This window comes from Ochotona princeps, chromosome 1, assembly GCF_030435755.1.
Source record: "Ochotona princeps isolate mOchPri1 chromosome 1, mOchPri1.hap1, whole genome shotgun sequence".
Classification (NCBI taxonomy): Eukaryota; Metazoa; Chordata; class Mammalia; order Lagomorpha; family Ochotonidae; genus Ochotona; species Ochotona princeps.
In genome coordinates this window covers 105,221,102-105,242,031 of record NC_080832.1, presented here as the reverse complement: position 1 = coordinate 105,242,031, position 20,930 = coordinate 105,221,102, and the positions used below count along the sequence as shown (strand labels likewise).

Genomic DNA, 20,930 nt, shown 5'->3' with positions numbered 1-20,930 from the left:
ACGCTGCAGGTGCCCTGATTGAACGCTAGGGACTTTGGGAGGGGCTGGGTGGGGATTCTCCCGGATGCTTGGGTCGGCCTGTGCTTATCCTACACCTCTGAGCGATTTTTAAGTGCTAGGAAAAGGGAACAGAATTAAGCCCAACGCTTGCCTGAAGCGAGGTCGAGTCACCAGATTTCTGAGTGCGGTTGGAGATGGAGAGAACGCGAGCCTAGAGATGAGGGGCGCTGGACAGCTGATCAGAAATACCGAGACGCGCCCCAGGCTTCTGCTCTTGCAGCCGCCCGCGGGTAGCACGCATGCTCCGTCCGCCGCGCTTGGAGTGGGCCGCAGGGGGATCCGTAGATGCCGAACCGTGCACTCCACGCTCCTCGCTTGCCGTGTGACCCGGAAGGGAGCAGCAGAGGCGGGGCCAGCACGGCGGGACTGGCCGCTGGGTCCCAACGAGGGAGGTGAGAGGCGAGCTGTGCCCGACCCGCTCCCGACCCCTGCCCCGCTCCCTGAGCCATCTCGGTGGAGCTGAGACGGCCTTGCTCTCCAAGAGGTCCTCCTAGCCTCATCCCCGCATCACCTCCTCCCGCCATCCCCCCTCCACACCCACACACCTCTGCCGGTCCCCCAAATCCTCCTCTTCCACCAGATCCCTCCTTGGCCGCCGCCTCCTTCCTAGTGGCCCGCAGGCCACCTGCTGTTCGTATCCTCATACCTGGTTTCATTGCTCCTGGTCTGGACCCATCTTCTGCCTCCTTCCTGTTGCCCATGGGCCTATTGCCCACATCACTGGGTTGCTCCCCAACCCTCACCCCTCCCACACCCTTCGTGCCTCCTCCCCTCTCCCTTCTGTCCCTGGACACCTCCCCCCCAGGACCCCTCCCCTCTTCATCATGTCTTCCCCCGGATTTGCTTTCCATTCCTAACTCTCCCTGTTGCCTCCAACACATACTAAAAGATTGTAGCCCTCCTGCATGTTGTCTTTCCATTCATCATTGCCCCTGCCTTCCCAACTAAGAATACTATTACGTTTCCCAAGCACTCATTATGTCACAGCTTTGCATCCTTGTTAAGTTTTCATAAGTTCTTTAGGCAGATGGGAATATTATTACTGCCTTGCAGAGGGGGGAATATGTTGCGGATCTCACAGTGGGTGAAAGAGCCAGAACTGTGAGTCGGGCTGCAACTCTGCCGTGGGTGCTGCAGTGCTCGCCTCCTGTCCTGCCCTCTAACCTCACCGCCGACCCTCAGCTGGGTCATTGCTAGCTCCATGTTCCTGACCCTTCCTGTACATACAGCCTGAGTGGACAGAAGCCCTGACTTTCTTCTCCCATATGTATATTTTTAAAGATTTATTTTGGTTGGAAAGGCAAATTTACAGCAAGAAGGAAAGACAGAATGATCTTCCATCTATTGATTTATTCCACAAATGGCTGCCAAAGCCAGAGCTGAGCCAATCCAAAGTCAGGAACCAGGAACGAGGAGCTTCTTGTTGGTCTCCCACATGGGTGCAGGGTCCCGAGCACTTGGGCTGTCCTCTGCTTTCCCAGGCAGGGTGGGAAGTGAGCATGAACCTGTGCCCTTATGGGATCTTGGCACTTGCAGGGGGAGGATTAGTTGATTGAGCCATCATATTGGATCCATTCTCCCGTAACTTGATCTGGTTCCTAGGCCTCCTAACTCCCACCCCTGTTTATTTTTTACAAGGCTTGGACCTGTTTTTCCCTTGCAGTCATCCGTTCCTCCATCCTAACCCTCCTGTGATTATTTGCTGAGTCTGCCATGGCCCATCCACTCCCCTTCCGTTATGTCCAGTTTTCCTGCTGTTTGTGTTTCCTGTGCCTCTCAGCCTTCTGCTTTTACTGCATTCTGCTTCCCTGATAGCTCCTCGTGTACTCAGCTGCTCCTGTGTGTCCCTATTTTTTCTGGCCCCTTCCTATAGCTTGTCAGTCACAACCTGCCCTGTGTCCCAGCATCCTCCCTCCCTTCATGGAGTCTTCTGCTTGTCCCCTACCACCTATGCCTTCTTCTTATGTGCTCCAGGAGGTCAGGATGGTGGGTGAATGTCATGCTGGGGACCTTATGGTGCCCTTAGGGCTCCGGCTGCAGGCATATCCTGAAGAACTCATTCGACAGCGGTCCGGACATGACGGGCATCCTGAATACCTGATCCGATGGAGTGTTCTGAAGTGTGGGGAAGTGGACAAAGCAGGTGTGGAGGAAGGCAAGGCAGAACACATCCTCATGTGGCTGTCAGCCCCCGAGGTCTATGCCAGCTGTCCCATGCTGCTTGGCGAACAAGCACTGTCTAAGGGACCTCAGAACAAGCCGACTGGGGCTTCTGGAAGCTTTGCCCGAGACCCAGGAGGCCTGGATGAAATAGCCATGGGCGAGATGGAGGCTGACGTACGGGCACTGGTGCTCAGGGCTGCCAGGCAGCTGGCGGAAGGTGGAAGCTCCAACCTCACAGCTGCCGTGCTGCACACCATCCATGTGCTGAGTGCCTACGCCAGCATCGGGCCGCTCACCAAGGTCTTTCGGGAGACGGGAGCCCTGGATCTGCTCATGCATATGCTGTGCAATGCTGAGCCTCAGATCCGCCGGAGTGCGGGCAAGATGCTGCAGGCTCTGGCTGCCCACGATGCAGGTAAGACACAGCTGCGGGCAGAGAAGACAGGCACTGCAGAGTGGAACCGTTGGGTGGAAGAACAGAAAGAGGGATTTCCCAGCTCTGTGAAAACACATAGCACTCGGTTCATACCAAGTGAGTGCAAAAGACACGTAGAGATGAATAGTCTGTTATTTTAGGTACGTACGTGGGATCAAATGAGAGCACCAGGTCCATGTGTCCATTCTCAGTGCATGGCAGAGAAGAGAATGGGGGAGGATAGGCTTTTTTTTTTTTTTTTTAAGATTTATTTATTTTTATTGCAAAGGCAGATATACAGAGAGGAGGAGAGACAGAGAGGAAGATCTTCCATCTGAAGATTTACTCTGCAAGTGACCGCAATGGCCAGAGCTGAGCCGATCCGAAGCCAGGAGCTCTTCCAGATCTCCCATTCGGGTGCAGGGTCCCAAGGCTTTGGGCCGTCTGACTGCTTTCCCAGGCCACAAGCAGGGAGCTGGAAAGGAAGTGGGGCCACTGGGATTAGAACCTGCACCCATATGGGATCCTTGTGTGTACAAGGTGAGGACTTTAGCCCCTGTGCTGGGCCCTTGGTTTTTAAGATTTATTTTTTCTGAAATAGTTCCTAAGAGATTCCATCTGTTGATTCACTCCCTACGTGGCCATAACAGCCAGCTCTGTGCCCTGGTAAGCCAGGAACCAGGAGCCAGGAGCCAGGAGCTTCATCTGAGTTTCCCACATTGAGTGGTGGAGAACCAAACAGTTGGGCCATTTCTGCTGCTTTTCCAAGGTCATTAACAAGGAGCTGGATCCGAAAGTAGAGTAACTTAAACAGGAACTGGTCCCCACATGGAATGCTAGCGTTGCAGGTGTCACTTTTGCCTGCTAAGCCACAATAGTGGCCTCAGGTTTGCATTTTAGAACTGTGAGTTGGGCTGACACAGTGGCATGGAGGCTAATCCTTCTTGGCATTGGCATCCCATATGAGCACACATTCTAGTCTTGGCTGCTACCTACATGGAAACCTCAGAAAAAGCTCCTTGCTCCTGGCTTCAGCCTGACCTAGCCCTAGCTATCATGACCATTTAGGGAGTAAACCAGTGGATGGAAGATCTCTCTCTACCTCTCTCTGTAACTCTTGATTTTCAAGTAAAATAAATAAATCCTTTCTCTCTTTTTTTAAAGACTTATTTATTTTTATTGCAAAGTTAGATATACAGAGAGAAGGAGCTTCAGAGAGGGAAAGATCTTTTCTCTGCTGATTCACTCTCCAAGTGGTTGCACTGGCCAGAGCTGAGTCCATTTGAAGCCAGGAGCCAGGAATTTCCTCCTGGTCTCCCATATGGGCTATCTTCAACTGCTTTCCCAGGCCACAAGCAGGGAGCTGGATGGGAAGCAGAGCTGGCGGGATTAGAACTGGCACCCATATGGGATCCTGGTGCATGCAAGATAAGGATTTACCCACTAAGCTACCGTGCCAGGTCCATAAATAAATCTTTTTTTAAAAAAACAAAACTGAGTTGAGATTGACTAGCTGATTGTGAAACCAGTTTGATGGGTCACAACCAGTTTTGCTTTTAAAATAAAAATATCGGGTCTGGCGCAGTGGCCTAGCAGCTAAAGTCCTCACCTTGAACGCACTGGGATCCCATATGGGCACTGGTTCTAATCCTGGCAGCCCTGGTTCCAATCCAGCTTCCTACTTGTGGTCTGGGAAGGCAGTCAAGAATGGCCCAAATCCTTGGGACTTGCGCTCACATGGAAGACCTGGAGGAAGTTCCTGGCTCCTGGCTTTGGATCGGCACAGCTCTGGTCATTGTGGTCACTTGGGGAGTGAATCATCAGATGGAAGATCTTCTCTGTCTCTTCCTCTCTCTGTGTATCTAACTTTGCAATAAAAATAAGTAAATCTTTAAAAAAAATATCAGCATGCAAGACTTTGGAAGAGACATGTTTTAGAGACTGCAACATATTTTTTACAGATGTCTGTGTTCTGGGCCAGCAGGTGGAATGTATCTTTTGCTGTGGGTCTTCATCACAGGGACATTTAAGTCTTTAGGGAAAGGAATAAAGGGTTTAGGATAGGCCAGGAGAAAGGACTGGGGTTGAAGAAATGTGGATTGGGTGTGGATTGCAGGGAGTCGGGCCCATGTGCTTCTGTCACTGAGCCAGCAAGATGGCATCGAGCAACACATGGACTTCGACAGCCGTTACACTCTGCTGGAGCTGTTTGCAGAGACCACGTCCTCGGAAGAGCACTGCATGGCCTTTGAGGGCATTCTTCTGCCGCAGGTACCCTGCCAGCTGGAGTGGGAGGCCAATGACAAAGGCCAGCACTTGATTTCGGAAACAGTGGTTCAGGTCTGGTGTCAACACCTGAGGCCCTGCCCTTTCCCTCCCCTCTCCCCCTCCCCACCTCCCACCTTCCACCCCAAGAACTGGTTCAAAGGAAGGTTCATGGCTTTTCTCCCAGCTCCTCTGCATTCAGAATGCTTGAGATGAGAATCCAGGAAATTCTGTGCTTTAAGACCCTTCTTATATGTTCCTTCCACAAACATAAGTATGAGGCCCACAGACCTGGCCTGGGGGATGAGGCCTTTCTGTGTTTCTCCTGAGGGGAGAGTGGAGAGGCTGCAGGCAGGGGGACTGGAGCCTATGCCCAACATTGTGTCCCACAGATCCCAGGAAAGCTACTCTTCTCGCTGGTGAAGCGCTACCTTTGTGTCACCTCCCTGCTGGACCAGCTGAATGACAGTCCAGATCCAGGAGCCTGCAACCAAAGCGCGCTGGACCCCACGAGGCAGAAAAACCAGGGCCAGCGAGAGCTGGAGTTCAGCTTGGCTATGGGCAGCCTCATCTCAGAGCTGATGCGGAGCATGGGCTGGACCGGGCACCTCAGTGAGCAGGGCACACTGCCACCCCGGCCCACCAGGTCCATTTTTCAACCCTGCCTTTCCTGCCCTCCCCTGCTCCTCCCCACCATCATCACCACCCCTAAGAGGCCAGAACGGGCCTTCCGGCAGCGTGTGGAATTCTCCAGCCTCAGCGGCTACGGTGAGTATGTGCAGCAGGCCCTGCAGCCGGGGATGCGCGTGCGGATGCTGGACGACTATGAGGAGATCCGTGTTGGGGACAAGGGTGAGTTCCGGCAGAGCAACAGCGGCATGCCGCCTGCGCAGGTGAGTGTGACCCATGGGGGTGGCATACTTTTGGAGGTCGGTTGTGGGTGGAGCATAGTCAGAGCTTCCATGAAGGAGGCTATTGGTAAGAAAAAGTTCCCAGGAGAACTGGACTGATTTTATCTTTTTAAGAGGGTCAGCAATTGAGAGGGTTAAGAAATCCTGCTGAAGGGACTGATGCAATGGCTCATTTCATTGAATCCTCACCTTGCAAAGCATCAGGATCCCATATGGGCACCAGTTTGTGTCCTGGCTGCTCCACTTCCCGTCCAGCTTCCTGCTTGTGACCTGGGAAAGCAGTAAAGGATGGCCCAAAGCCTTAGGACCTTGCACCCACATGGGAAACCCAGAACACCCAGAAGAGGCTCCTGGCTTCAGATCAGGTCAGCTCTGGTCATTTGGCCATTTGGGGAGCAAACCAGCAGATGGAAAATCTTTCTCACTTGTCTCTCCTCTATAAATCTGATTTCCCTTTCCAATAACGTAAAGAAATCTAAAAAAAAAAAAAAAAAGAAAAGAAATGCTGTTGAGTGAGGGCCTGGAAAGACTTGCCCAGGAAGTGGTATGTGTGTGTATATACATACATATATGTATACATACACATATACATATATGTGTATACATATGCATATATACATACTATATTTATTCATTTCATTTCAAAGACAAAGTTAGGGAGAGACAGAGAGACATCTTCCATCTGCTAGTAAAATCTCCAAATGACCAGAAGTCAGAGCTGAAGCCAGGAGCTAGGAGCTAGGAGCTTCTGGGTGCAGGAACCCAAGCCCTTGAGACATCCTTCACTGATTTCCCAGGCACATTGGATCAGAAATGAAACAATTGGGATTCAAACCTGAGCCCATAAGGGATGCTGGCATTGTGGGCAGTGGCTTTACATGTTATGCCACAGCACCACCTCTCAAACTGATGTGTTGAGATGCTCCATCATCCCAGCAGCCCCTGTGGACAGGTCTTGGAGGGAGGCAGACTGCAGAGGCTCGAGGGCCCATCCTGCCTAGCGGGAGGAAGCCTTCTGTGCTGTGGAGGATTTTCCAAACCCAGTGAGGAGACGTAACCGAGGGTGTGGCCCTATCTGGATCTGGGCATGTCCTCCCAAGACAACAGTGGTGGCTCAGAGACCTCAGTCCTTTCTCTGTTTCTCTTCCCACTCTTCCTCTCATGCCAGGTCTTTTGGCAGTCAACGGGCCGCACCTATTGGGTGCCTTGGCACATGCTGGAGATCCTGGGCCCTGAGCAAGCTCCTGGGGATTCAGCCTCTGCAGCGCTGCAGAAGGGGACAGGAGCAGCTGTCTCAGACACAGGTGAGCCCAAGGGACAGGAGTGTGTCTCTGCACAGAGGAAGCATTACCAGGCTGAAGCTGCTTACAAGCAGCAGAAGCTACCCCTCTGGTTGCCCTCTCCAGCCTGCCACCCCCCAGCAGGTGCTCACGGTTCTGCGCCTCCAACCTCAGCTCTTCCCACGTGGGACTGGAAGCCTGTGGATGGGCTCTACTCTCTGCCGTACCTTCAGCCTGAACCCCAGGATAGTGAGGAGGTGGGGCACCTGACCAAGGCGGAGTGGTGGGAGCTGCTCTTCTTCCTAAAGAAATTGGACGCAAGTGAGCAGCAGCTGATTTTCCAGAATATCCAGGAGAAACTGGATAAGGTACTACCTTTGGCGGGGGTGGGAGTGGTGTCGGTGGTGAGCGGTGGGGTTCTCTAGAGAGAGTTCTAGCCCAGGATTGCCCCTGCAGGGAGGCTAGAACTACAGGTTGGAGGGTTCTGCTTGGGCTAGAGGCAGATGCAGTGAGGGTCTAGAATGTGGGAGGTGTGAGGCATGAAGCAGGGTGGCCATCCTTCCCCTGGCTGTCAGTGGGCCTTCGTGTCTGCCTGTCATCGAAGCCCATGCCTCTTATGCCAACAGACGCTGAGGGGAAGGACCCTGGGGGACATGTCCGTGCCTGTTGAAATAGCAGAAGACCTGCTGCGCACCCTCGCTAACCGCTTCGAGGGCAATACCCTCAGTGAGCTGCTCAGCTCCCAGGTCTATGCCAAGTACAGGCTCCCAGCTGAAGAGCTGAGCAGCTCTCTGTCTTCCCGGGGTCACTGCCGGACCCCAGATCCAGGAGAGGACTGCCGGGTGGAGGCCAGCTGCTCAGAGGACGAGGCTGAGCCCCACAAAGCAAAGGCTGAGCTCTCCGAGGCAGAGACCCGGCCCGCCAAGGCCAAGCCCAAGCCCCTGGTGGTACAGAGCGACTCCCAGCTATTTAACCATCTTCTGGTGACTGAGGGCATGACCCTGCCCCCTGAGGTGAAGGCAGAGGCCAATGGTGAGTCGAATTCTGGAGGAGGTGGGAGTGGGCCAAGTTGTTGGACTAAGCCCTGGATGGTCTTTGTAGCAGAAATAGGGTAGAGGGAAAGGCGTGGAGTTAGGTCACCATGTGCCTATCTGTCCTTTGACCTTGATGATGCCTGTTAGCCTTCACTCCTTTTCTTCAGCATCTTTGGGAAAGGAGAATTCATTTCCCAGAGCAGCTTCATCTTCTTTGATAAGACCCTTTGCTCTGAATTGGAAAGGTTCTACAATGTGAGTTACAGCCAGGAATAACCTTATCTCAGTGTTGGTGGGCGATCTAGGCATGACATTTCTAGAGACTTCCAGTCTGTAGGTGTCACAGTCCTTTTGACCAATGTCTCCCCCCCTCCAACTGATTTCAGTAATGGCAAGAGCCTTGCAGGGTCCTGGCCCACGCAGCTCCCTGGACCGGCATGTGGTGGCGGTCGTGGCCACCGTGCAGATATCCAGCGTGGACACAAACCTGCAGCTTTCAGGGCTGTCAGCCCTCGTGCAGGCTGTGGAGGAGGCCACCGAGCAAGACCACCCTCTGGTCCGACCTGACAGATCACTGAGGTTAGCATACCAGAGAGGAAGGGGTGTGGGTTAAAGCTGTGTGCGCAGAAGTGTGGTCACAGGAGGCAAGGAGTGATAAGATCAAGAGTTAGAAAGGCTGGAAGAGGGTTGGCAAAAAGCGGTGGGCACAAGGAGAGGGAGGGTGGGGTATTAAAGGTGGCTGGTATTCTTATGGTGTTCCTAAATGCCAGGCACTGTGTTGGCATTGTGCATTCTCATTACATCTGCCCATCATCTGAGCAAGTGTTGTTATTCCATTTGATGGGTGAGAAAGTGAAACTTAGAGAATTGAAGTAGCTCACTTGGAATTTTACAGATGGCAAATCCGTGATTGAAACCAGTATCTTTTTGGTGTTAGAGCTTGAGGTGTTTTTTTTTTTTTTAATTTGTCCCCACTTTCCTTTTTTTATTTTCTCCTACTATTTAGTTGCACAAATAATATGCAAGCGCATTCTTACTTTAAAAAGATCTGAAGAATCTGAACGAACATACAATGAAAAAAGCAAAGTAGTTTTTCAGCGCTATACCTCTCAGGTCTTTGTTGATTTGCTTTTGTAACAGTGTGCAAATAGAGAATGTTCCTAGCTTTTGTTTTAATGGCAGAAGTCACACTCGTTTTTGCGTCCCTATATCTCAGAAGCCTGGCTGTGCTCCTCCCCGTAAGGCTACCTTATTATTGGTCCTGCTGCATAGGACCATGGTGCAGTTATGACCAAGTTCAAGTACAATGTTCTGATGCATCTGTTTTCCCAGACCTCTGCCCACACTAGATATTATAGTTATAATCAACCAGATTGGCAAAATGGCAAAATGTATTAGTAGCTCTGTATTCTCTTAGTTCCGGTAAAGTTGGGCATCTTTGCATGCATTTGTCCTCTTTCTTCTATAAAAACTCTGCTTCTGTCCTTTGCCCACTTTTAAAATTGGGGCTGCCTATTTTTGTGTGGATTTATAGGATAGATATGAATTCTTTGTTTTTCAAATATTTTGCTTGCCTTTAAAAATCATATCAGCTTTATTTTTTATGATTTTAAAATCCCATTTTCTGTAGGCAAAATTGGAAATACAACAGTGCTTTCCGTAGAGATAGTCCCTGTTAACGATTTGGTAGTCACCCTTTTATTTTTGTACCTGTATTCTGCATTTGTTTTCATTACTCTTGTACATTAACTAGTTAGTAGTAAACCATGGTTCCTGAAGGGTAATACGCCAGGTTCACACTACAGTCATCATGTGGCTTCTGAGATGAGGAAGGTAAAAAGAGTTTTTCGGGAGCCTTCATTCACCTTTCCCAGAAGTCCCTCATTCAAGTCCTTCCCTCCAGGGTTCTGGGCTACCCCTCCGACTGCTGTCCACATCTGTCTTTGCCCCTTTGGCCTTCCCTCTTCCTCTCCTCTCCAAACCCCCCCCCCTTTTTTTTAGCTCATGTTGCTTGTCTCCTAATTTTGTTCACAGTCCCTTTCACTGTCCTGAAGTTCTAGGTATTTAGGTTGCAGTACTTTTCAGCTTTTTTATGGCTTCTAACAATTTTGGTCTTATTGAGAAGCTCTGTCCTCAGCATTTTACAAATTTCTCCAAGATTATATAATTTCCCCCCTGTAGTTTCTAAAGATATCTATGATTTCTGCTACCTACATCCATTTTAAAATCCCTTTGCAACTCGTTTTCTGTCGATAGTGTAGAGTGTATTTCCAGCTTCAGTTTTCTTTGCATGGATAACCAGGTGTCTTGACACCCCATTCATTTCATCCTTATCATTTTAGTGTATTTATTTATTTTGCTTGAGAGAGGAAGAGACAGAGATCTATCTTCCTTTGGCTGGTGGATCTTCTAAAGGCCTGTAACAGCTGGGACTGGCACAGACAGAAGGCAGGAGCCTGGAACTCCATTTGGGTCTCCCACATGGGTGGCAAGGATCCAAGTCCTCGAACCACCCCATGCCATTTCCCGGGCTCCATACTTTCAGGAAGCAGCGACTCAAGAGTAGAGCTTAGAGCCAAACCCAGGCACACTAATATGGGATGCAGGCATCCCAAACAGCATCTTAACCCTTGTGCCGACCACCCACCCCAATATCAGATTGTACAGTTTTCTAAAAAGTTATTTATTTATTTGAAAGGCAGAGTGACACAGAGAGAGAGAGAGAGAGAGACCTGGGAGTGGGAGTGGAGGGCGCTGGGGGAGATTTATATTCCATGCATCAGTTCACTCTTCAGATGCCTGCAACAGTTAGGACTGGGCCAGGCTGAAGCCAGGAGCCAGGAGCCAGGAGCTCCTGCCATTTGGGTGGCCGGAACCCAAGTACATGAGCGTGCTGCCTCATAAGTGTATTAGCAGATTTGCAAGCAGGGGCAGTTCTGGGTCCCACACACTCCAATATGGGACACAAGCATCTCTTTATTTTTTTATTTTTTTTTTTAATTTGGCAATCTTTACATAGTTAATTAGGGTAAAAAGGTTCAAGGGCATAGGAAAGTGGGTAAGACTATTATTTCCATATTGTTTCCTTCATGTGTCTGAGGTAAAGGGGGATATTGAGGGAGAAGCCCCACCCAATTTCCCACCCACCCCAAGTCCTGGATATGGGGCATGCTCTGAGATACTTGTTCAAGTGATTTTGATAGTTGACCAGTTATGAATCGCTGCCAGTCTTGCCACTCCAAGCATAATGAGGTTGTTGAAGAATCCACTGATTGACACAGTCCATCATAGAGTCTCCATTTGCCCAGTATTTCACTGCCAACATATAGCTGAGGTGGTTGATTGACTTGTTCTGTCTTCTGTCTTTTCTTGGTTAGGGTTCTGAGTCCGGCAGTTCGATTGGGGAGATCCCCAAAGAAACTTTGTCTGAGGTGTTCCCAGATCAGATTTTTGTATGTACTAGCAAGCACAGGACCCGGCACAGTCCATCACCCCGATCAGCTGGTGGTTGCAATTGCTGGGTTGGTTCTGATTTCAGCCCCAACTTCCACTGGAATCAATGGGTGTTGCAGTCCAGCCTGGTTCTGCTGAGCACATACTCGGCCCCGCATAAACCAGTGGGAGCTGCAGCCTAGTTAGAGCGACCCACAATAACCCCCACCAGGCCCGCCCCCTACCTGATTTGCCAGTATGTGTAGCAGACTAGTCCAGTCTGTCCCACATCCCATTTGGCTCTCATACATGTCGATGGGTATTGAAGCTTAGTTCCCTCTGACCAGCTCAACTATCCAGCCTTCACGGATGTTGTTGTGTGCCTCTCTGTCTAGCCACCCCAGCCCCTGTCCTAGTTTTCGTGCCCTCCCGTGGGAGTGGTAACCCAAGAGGGAGGAGCCCACTATTTCCCTCCCAGGCCACTCCCACTCCTGGATTATGCACTCTCCAGGTGGTTCTGTGGTTTGACTTGACAGAATTAGCCCCTAGTGCCAACTTCTGCCAGCTGATGCTGTGGCTAAGCCCAAACAACCCTCACCCGCTCTAGTTTTGTTTGCACCAGTAGGAATAACCAGCCCAGCGTGGCTTTTCCCTGACCTAGTCCACATGAGGCGCACAGATGTTGTAGCCCTGCTTAGTCTGGTCTGTCCCCATCCCAGCTCACGCTCTCCAGTTGGAGTAGCTGTCCAGCAAGGGAACTCCCCCTTATTTCCCCTGCTGGCTCTGCCCCCTCCATCCCTGGTTCTCAGTTCTGCTGGTTGGACGCTGCGGTCACATCCGGTACAGGTCATCTCACCTTGGCATTCGTATTGTGCACTGGTTTTTGTCGCAACCGAACCTGGCTGGGACAAAAGCATCTCAAGCAGTAGCTTAACCCATTGTGTTGTAACCTCTGCCCCCTGACTTCCCTGACCCATGCCTCCTGATAACACATTGTAATTGGTACATTTTTTTTCAATCACTGGCTGAGATGCTGGCCTATTTCTCCTGCCATCTGCCTGGTTATTCTATATCAATTCCAGGATTTTGATTTGCATGTGTTTATTAGCTGCATCTTGATAACCGTAAGGCAAGTTCACCTTGATTTTTTCCCAAACATTTCTTAATTATTGCATATTTTCTTTCTGTGCCTGAATCATCCTGTTGTAGCTTTCAAAGACCTTTTACGCATTTTGATTAGAAATCACATAGAATTTATGATTTATTTGAAAAGATGAACCAGGGTTTCTAACCACTTTACTCTCCTGCCACTTGGTAAGGTGATGATCCAGGACTAGTGAGATTGTGGGGTGAAGTGTAGAAAGGATTCAGAAGAAAACTGAGGCAAGCAGATTGGGAGTGCAGTGGGGAAATGGATGAGGTCTTGTAGATGGGGTTGGCCTGGAGTCAGATGATGTCATAACTGGAAGTCAGGCAAGATCCTTGGGATGGGGAATCACCTTGCCTCTCCTCTTCTCAGAGAGAAGCTAGTGAAGACGCTGGTGGAACTGTTAACCAACCAGGTGGGAGAGAAGATGGTGGTGGTGCTGGCCTTGCGACTCCTCTACCTGCTCATGACCAAGCACGAGTGGCGTCCGCTCTTTGCCAGGGAGGGCGGCATCTACGCTGTGCTGGTTTGCATGCAAGAATATAAGACTTCCGTTTTAGTGCAGCAGGCGGGGCTGGCGGTGAGTGCACACAGGGCCTGGCAGGAGAGAGCAATGGGCAAGACAGGCAGATGGGTATGGAGGGGATTGCCTGTGATGTGCTATGGAGATCTAAAACCAGGGTGCGGACATTGGGATGGGACGGTACGGGTGGATTTTTCAGGCTGCTTATTCTTGGAGACTGTGGGCGTGTTTAGAAGTGAATTGGTGGGTGTCTTTCTCTCTCCCCTTTCGAGAGGCACGCCACCTCTCAGCTTTCTTTCCGGAGGTGCTTCCCCTTCCCTCTCCCTTCTCTGCTCACCTGATCCCTTCGCAAATAAACTTTTCTGTCAGCAACAGAAAAAAAAAAGTGAATTAGTAAGGATGATTCCCAAGCTTAAAATCAAGCAGCCTGGGGCATGAGGTGGCTACTTGCCCAGGGACTGCCATAGGAGTTAGCAGGAGAAGGCTGGGAGTTTGGGACATATTGGCTGTCCCAGGTCTTTTAGTTAAATCAGTGAGGTATCCAATAAAAGGTGAAGTCTCCTAGATATAAGATGAAACTAAAAGTGTTTTGTTTTTGTTTTTTGTTTTACTTTTTTTCTGAGTGATGCCCCTAGACAGAGGAAATGCCGTCACCAAATTTGGTGAAACAAAGCCAGCAGTGACATTACCCTGCCCTGCTACCCTGCCCAGAGAACAGGGAAGGGAGACTGTTGGCCTGGCGAGCTTACCGAAGAGTCTACTTCCTAACTCTTCCAGCATGAAGTGCTGCCTGGTGGGGTGGGTAGGGATGCAGGCAGCGGGTGCTGTCTGGCTTAAGGTCCCTGAGGGAGACAGGTCAGGAGCAGCTGGACCAGTTTGGGATTGCGACAGTATAATGGCCACCGGATGGAAGGGCATGCAGGTTCTCTCAGAGCAGACAGTCTTGGGAGAGGCCGAGAGACTCTCCTTTTTTTTTTTTTTAAGATTTATTTTTATTACAAAGTCAGATATACAGAGAGGAGGAGAGACAGAGAGGAAGATCTTCCATTCGATGATTCACTCCCCAAGTGAGCCGCAACGGCAGGTGCGCGCCGATCCGATGCCAGGAACCAGGAACCTCTTCCAGGTCTCCCACGCGGGTGCAGGGTCCCAAATCCTTGGGCCGTCCTCGGCTGCTTCCCCAGGCCACAAGCAGGGAGCTGGATGGGAAGTGGAGCTGCCGGGATTAGAACCGGCGCCCATATGGGATCCCGGAGCGTTCAAGGCGAGGACTTTAGCCGCTAGGCCACGCCGCCGGGCCCAAGAGACTCTCCTTTTTGGGAACAACTTAGGGTCTCTGCCTGCTGCGAATAGCCAGGCATTCAGACTGTGTGCATTCAGAAAACTTTCTGATCCCCTCAAATTAGGTGACCAGAATGCACTATTTTATTGTAAAATTCAAATTCTTGCCCTGCAGCAAAATTCCATCACATTGTTTATAACTTCATATCTGCTTACAGTATTCAGCTAATTGAAACAGATTGGAGTCACAGCAGGGGGAAAGACTCTTGGATAGTTGTTGTCTGGAGGACCTGGGGTTCCTGGCCTGGCCAGGGTGATGGTCCTGAGCGTCAGTCCTAGCTCAGTGTGTCCCTAGCAGGTGTTCTGGCATCAGCCCTGGTCAGCAGGAGAGATGTCCTCCATACTTGGGGCATAGTGTTCACTTTAATTTGATTTTTTCCCCCTATAGGACTATCAGGTGACTTTCCTTGCTGAGGAAGGCCAATCCTGGCTAAGACTGGGGCACATGGGCTTGGGCGTGTTAGCATCCACTGGGAACAGAAGTTTGGGAGTAGACAGAGGTTGCCTGGGGAGGGAGCAGAGAGTAGAGAAAGGGAGCAGGAAGTTCAGGACCAAGAGGAGAACCAAGAGGGTAAGAAGTCAGAGAATTTAGCAGGGGAGTTAAGGGGATGGGTTGCAAAGGAAGGCAGGAAGGGCCAAGGGAGATAGCTACAGGAAAGCCTCAGAGACCTGGGTGTTGTGGGAGGACAGTACCAGAAGAAGGCAGGGAGGGAGAGGCAGGTTTTCTCCGCTAGACTTCATTCTGAGAGCACAGAGCAGCGAGAAAGGACAGGCTGATTTTACTCCCCAGTCTTAAGATTTTGTTGTTGGCTTTGTTTTCTTCCCTTCCTTTCTCCCTCCCTTCCCATAGCCTGGCCTCCTACCCGCCACCTCCCCCCCGCCCCAGCGTTTGCTGTCCCATCAGTACCTTTTCCATTTCCATCTCCTACTTTACTTGTTTATTGGTCCACAGTTCAGCAGCTCTCACATCTGAGGTCGAGGATGGTGGCCCTGACTGTCCTCTTCCTCACAGAGGCTCTGTCCACTCCTAACTCTGCTCCCACGTCTCTCTTGCAGGCCCTGAAGATGCTGGCCATGGCCAGCTCCACGGAGAGCCCCACTTTCATTGCCAGCCGTGGGCCCATCCAGCCTTTGTTTGATGCCCAGATGACAAGAGAGATCTTCGCCAGCATCGACTCGGCCACCCGCCCAGGCTCTGAGAGCCTGCTCCTTACCATCCCTGCAGCTGTGGTCCTGATGCTGAACACAGAGGGGTCAGGCATTTCCCTGCAATCTGCCCATTCCCTGCCAAGGCCCAGATGCCCCTCCCCTACCCCAACTCCTCTCCTGTGCTCCACAGAAATTGCCCTCATATTGTCATTCTTGGATTAAATGTGGGCGTGCTGCACTGACTCTCTGCAAGAGAGGCCAAGTAGTTGGAAGTAGAGATTCCTCCCAAGAGGGAAGAGAGACCCAGACCCTCTTTGCTGGGATTGGAAGGAGCAGCCTGAGGCCAGGAGAGTCAGATGTATGGCTCCAGGGGACCCCAGGACCCCTGCACGCTTGCTTCCCTGCTTCCCTTGCGTTCACTGTCAGTTTCTTCTGTGTCTCCTCCCTCCTCCCAGGTGCTCTTCTGCAGTGAGGAATGGGCTGCTCCTTCTCAACCTGCTTTTGTGCAACCACCACACCTTGGGAGACCAGATTATAACCCAAGAGCTCAGAGACACTTTGTTTAGACACTCTGGGCTAGCACCGGGGACGGAACCCATGCCTACCACACGTACCATCCTCACGATGCTTCTTAATCGCTACTCAGAGGCACCTGGCAGCCCTGAGCACACAGGTAACTGTCATGGCTGGGGGAGAGAGGGAGCTGTGGTGGTGTTCACTGTGGCAGCTTGTGGCCACCAAGGCTGAGGTTTGCACACCAGCCCCTTCCTGCAAACACGCCGGACGTCTGACCAAGAGAAGAGAAAAGGTCTAGCATAGGGCAAGAAAATTGCCTGCTCAGAATGGCCTTAAACGTACATCTTCATTAGGCCAGGCGTGGTCTGATTTTATTGAATGATAGAAAGGGTTGAAATGAAGGCTGGGGAGACCCTCGTAAGAAGAATTACCATTTATATGGTACAGAAAGTCTGTGGTTGTGAACACGAAATACAGATGTCCCTTTGGGTTTAAAAGACAGTGACAATTCAGAAGTATGACAGGGAGAGCTCAGTGAATAACATGATTCTTTTAGTTTCCTTCCCTGAAGCCATGCTAACAGTATGGGTACATACTCATAATAGCTAATGTTTATTATAACAGTTAATGTTGGAGAAGGCTAGCATTTAATTTTTATCTAATAATAAATAAATTTTTATCTAATAATAAAATGATATGAGATTAAAACATTTACTGGGTGTAACTTGACCAGTGTTTGCTATGCTAAATTTTTTTGCAAGTGTGGTTAGGTAAATATTTGAGGCCAGAAAATAAAATACTTTAAAGTTTGTTTAAAAAAAACAAAAACAAAAATGCCCAAAGCCAAAAACACTGTATGCCTCCTCAGCATGGGGGAACATTTTAGCATGATTTTCTGAACCATTCCAGTTTTCAGCTTGACCAACTTGTAAGAATCCTCTTTGTACCCATTTCTTCCCCCCGGTGTGTCTGGGCTTCAGCAATGGAGACCCCCAGCACCCAGAGCCAGGAAGGGACCCCTGAGCTGCTGATGCGGTCCCTGGTAGGGGGCCCATCTACGGAGCTGCTGCTGGACCTGGAGCACGTGCTGTGCCACGAGGGCAGCCCAGGGGAGGCCGTGCGGCCCCTCCTCAGGCGCCTGCAGCGAGAGACTCAGCCCTTCCTCCTTTTGCTGCGCTCGCTGGATGCCCCAGGGCCCAACAAAACTCTGCTGCTGATTACTCTGAGGTGAGGGGCCAGAAGGCGTCTGCTCACCTGCGCAGGGTGGAGGGAAGCCGGCAGCGTGTCGTTGTTGTCGGGACTTGCCCTGCTTCCATCTCTCCCCCAGGGTCCTGGCCCGACTGCTGGATTATCCCGAGGCAATGGCCCTCCCCTGGCATGAGGTCCTGGAGCCCTGCCTCAGCTGCCTGAGCGGGCCCAGCAGTGACTCAGAGGTACCAGAGCACCACTAAGGGAGTGTGTGAGGCAAAGGAGGCAGCTTCTGGGGGACCTGCCAGTTTGGGAGGTTCTGGGGGTGATACCCCTGCCTGTCTATACTCATGTGGGGCACTGGGATGGAGGTAGGAAGAGGAAGGCTAATGTCGTGTAATAGTTTCTGGAACTAGGACCTCTGTCTTATAAACCTTTGGGCTACTCCTGGGTGTTCTGAATTTAGGAGTAGCCCACACTCACCAAACCAGTCTTTGGTCTCTACCCTTCAGGGTTGTATAGTGCCCTGTGGAGGGAGGCTAAGGTACCACAGTCAGTTCTGAAGATACAGCTTGGCCCTGGCAGGAGGAAGGCTGGGTAGCTGTGCCCAGTCTTTGCCTCTGCCAGTTGGGGTCCCAGTGCTCCCAGGGTGTTCTTTCCACCCTGTCTTGGGTACTCTCCTTCCTTTGGGCTTTCAAAACTTTCTCCAAGACCTCAGCCAGCAAACTTCCCTAACTAAAGCCAGCCATCAGCCTGTGGTCTCCCATCAGTGAGCTTCTGTGACTCTGGCTTCAGATTGTTCAGGAGCTGATCTGTTTCCTGCACCGGCTGGCCTTGACACATAAGGACTATGCGGTTGTGCTCTGCTGCCTGGGAGCCAAAGATACCCTCTCCAAAGTCCTGGACAAGCACCCGGCCCCGCTTCTGCTGGGTTGTGAGCTGCGGGACCTGGTGGCAGAGTGTGAGAAGCATGCCCAGCTCTATAGCAGCCTCACCTCCAGCATCCTGGTGGGCTGCATCCAGGTGAGTGGCTGTGGGCTCAGAGCTGAGGGAGCATAAGCCGGAGGCAGAGGACCAAAACTTGGGGTGTTTTCTTCTTTAGGATCCCCATGTGGGGTGGTTGACAGCCACTCTGGGGCGCCTGCTCCCTAGTGTGTGCTCCATCGGGCCCTTTCATAATCTGTAGAGAAGGGAAGAAGAGTTCTGTTGCACCTGGACTTCTCTGCTCTACCTGTTCCTGGGTATCTTCTTATGTCCCTCCCTCTCTAATGCAGATGGTGCTGGGCCAGATCGAAGACCACAGACGGACCTATCAGCCCATCAACATTCCCTTCTTTGATGTGTTCCTCAGACATCTCTGCCAGGGTTAGTGCCCCCCTTTCCTCAGCCTTCCTGCTCCCCCTGCTTGTGCCCCTTTTGCTCCTCTGTTTACCAGCTTGTGCCCTCCACCCTTTCCTGTTTCTCCCCCACCATAGGCTCCAGTGTGGAAGTAAAAGAGGACAAGTGCTGGGAGAAGGTGGAGGTATCCTCCAACCCGCACCGGGCCAGCAAGCTGACGGACCGCAACCCCAAGACTTACTGGGAGTCCAACGGCAGTGCTGGCTCCCACTTCATCACCTTGCACATGCACCGTGGTGTTCTTATTAGGTGTGAGCATACTTATGTCCATGCACATAAGTATAACATACACATAAACATATACACTCACAGATATTCTGGTATGCTGCGAAACATATCCCCAAAAAACCCACCTGCACCACTCCATCCATAGCCCCCGTGCCTGAGGGATGCACTCAGGCTCATTTTGTGTCATGAACGCCTTGACACATTGACGTGCTTTGCTGCATCTCATACAGAATATGTCTTTAATCCCTGCACCTGGTGACCTGTATCCCAGCAGGTGCAGATGCCACCATTCTGTGTGCTGAGGTACGTCAGCAGCTCACCTGTCCTTGCTTCCTGTTGGCACTTGTTTAATGCCAGGCATTGGACAACAAGTTAGGACACCCATATTCATGGAGCTTACAGTGCAGCTGGGCTAGGAAATCAGAGCACAGAGTATGAAACAAGCATCACAGCTGATCCAGGGCCCGGATCCTGAGGCTATTTGAAGAGTCAGAGGTGGATTCCTTCTGGAAGGAGGGGCTTCCTGAGCAGAGTCTTGAAGTACAATGACTGTTGCAGACAGAGGGACAATGTCAGTGCAAGAGGGAAGATGTAGGATACTGCAGTGGAGTGGGATTTAAGTGTGTCATGTGTCTCAGTGTGGCAGGAGATGAGGCCATGAGAGTGGACAGAGACATTTTCCAGAGTTTGTAAGCTAAGAAGTTCAAACGTGATTTCAAAATTTGAAGAGGGGAGGAGACACATTAGGCTTTTATTTAGAAGAGCTCGCGGTGGCAGGAGGGAGAGTCGTTAGTTGTGTGTCGTGGTCTGACTGGGAAAGGTTCAGTATGGCTGGTGAGGAGGGATGGGGTTAAGACTAGATGAGGGTGCTGGGAGGTAGCCCTCAGGACTTATTGGTGGGCAGGTGAGGGCAGCTGTGCGATGGATATGGCTCCAGGTACAAGGTGTGGCAGAGTGAGCACTGCAGGAGAGAGCAAAGGGGGCAGGTAGGAGATTATTCCACTTGGGCCCATTAACTTGGAGGTGCCCATGGGACATATGTAATAGGGAGCGTCTGTTGTGTACCCAGTATGAGAGCAGAAGAGAGCAGCCTGGGTAGAGCTGTGTGCTTGAAGTCATCATTTTCAGCTGAACCTGTGGGTTTCACTGAGGTCCTGGGCAGGAAGGTAAAGGGACGAATCAAGCATCTGGGGAATGGCGAATGTGTCAGTGCCCTGTGAGGGAAGGGATGGGTGGATGCAGTTTCGATCTGAGCCTCTGTCCTGCTGGGACTGACTCGCCTCTCCTCTCGCAGGCAGCTGACTCTGCTGGTAGCCAGTGAGGACTCCAGCTACATGCCGGCCAGGGTGGTAGTGTTTGGGGGCAGCTGTGCCAGCTGTGTCGTCACTGAGCTCAACACGGTGAGCACTCTTGGTCCCCCTCCCTTCTCCTTACTTCCCTGTGTATGTCTCAGGGAAGGATCCAGGACCTGGGGAGTAGCTGCCCCTCTCTTCCTCCTTGGAAGTGACAAGAATGGACTCAGACATGGCAGGGGCATGTGTCGTGGCCATGTGGCTGCCGTCAGCAGTCCCTCCAGCCCCACCTGAATGGTGAAGGCTCACTTTCCTGCCTCTTCTCCCCTGCCCTGCCAGGTGAATGTGTTACCTTCTGCCAGCCGTGTGGTTCTGCTGGAGAACTTGACCCGCTTCTGGCCCATCATCCAGATCCGCATCAAGCGCTGCCAGCAGGTGTGGCATGGGGAAGGTCGCTGGGGGCTGTGGAGCCGGGGTCTGTAGAGCAGTTGTAGGTATACTGTGATGCTTGGAGGCTGTGGCTTTAGCCACGGCTCCTCCTCCATCTGCTTGGTCTAGGCCGGGGAACGAGTTGAGCTGCCGAGATAT

At 51.4% G+C, this 20,930-nt stretch overlaps 1 protein-coding gene across 1 annotated transcript in view; it reads left to right on the top strand.

Moving 5' to 3' along the window:
• The first annotated feature begins 361 nt into the window (after positions 1–361).
• Positions 362–20,930, top strand: part of CUL9 (cullin 9) — a 40,640-nt gene continuing 20,071 nt past the window's right edge. Inside the window, exons 1-18 of the mRNA XM_058662615.1 lie at positions 362–452; positions 2,035–2,638; positions 4,755–4,909; positions 5,296–5,796; positions 6,983–7,118; positions 7,236–7,462; positions 7,721–8,126; positions 8,515–8,707; positions 13,080–13,287; positions 15,628–15,824; positions 16,176–16,393; positions 17,217–17,463; positions 17,564–17,669; positions 18,220–18,447; positions 18,699–18,789; positions 18,900–19,071; positions 20,345–20,450; positions 20,682–20,777. Of these exons, the coding sequence (XP_058518598.1) occupies positions 2,044–2,638; positions 4,755–4,909; positions 5,296–5,796; positions 6,983–7,118; positions 7,236–7,462; positions 7,721–8,126; positions 8,515–8,707; positions 13,080–13,287; positions 15,628–15,824; positions 16,176–16,393; positions 17,217–17,463; positions 17,564–17,669; positions 18,220–18,447; positions 18,699–18,789; positions 18,900–19,071; positions 20,345–20,450; positions 20,682–20,777 (3,882 nt within the window). The 5' untranslated portion in view covers positions 362–452; positions 2,035–2,043. The remainder of the gene's footprint in view (positions 453–2,034; positions 2,639–4,754; positions 4,910–5,295; positions 5,797–6,982; positions 7,119–7,235; positions 7,463–7,720; positions 8,127–8,514; positions 8,708–13,079; positions 13,288–15,627; positions 15,825–16,175; positions 16,394–17,216; positions 17,464–17,563; positions 17,670–18,219; positions 18,448–18,698; positions 18,790–18,899; positions 19,072–20,344; positions 20,451–20,681; positions 20,778–20,930) is intronic.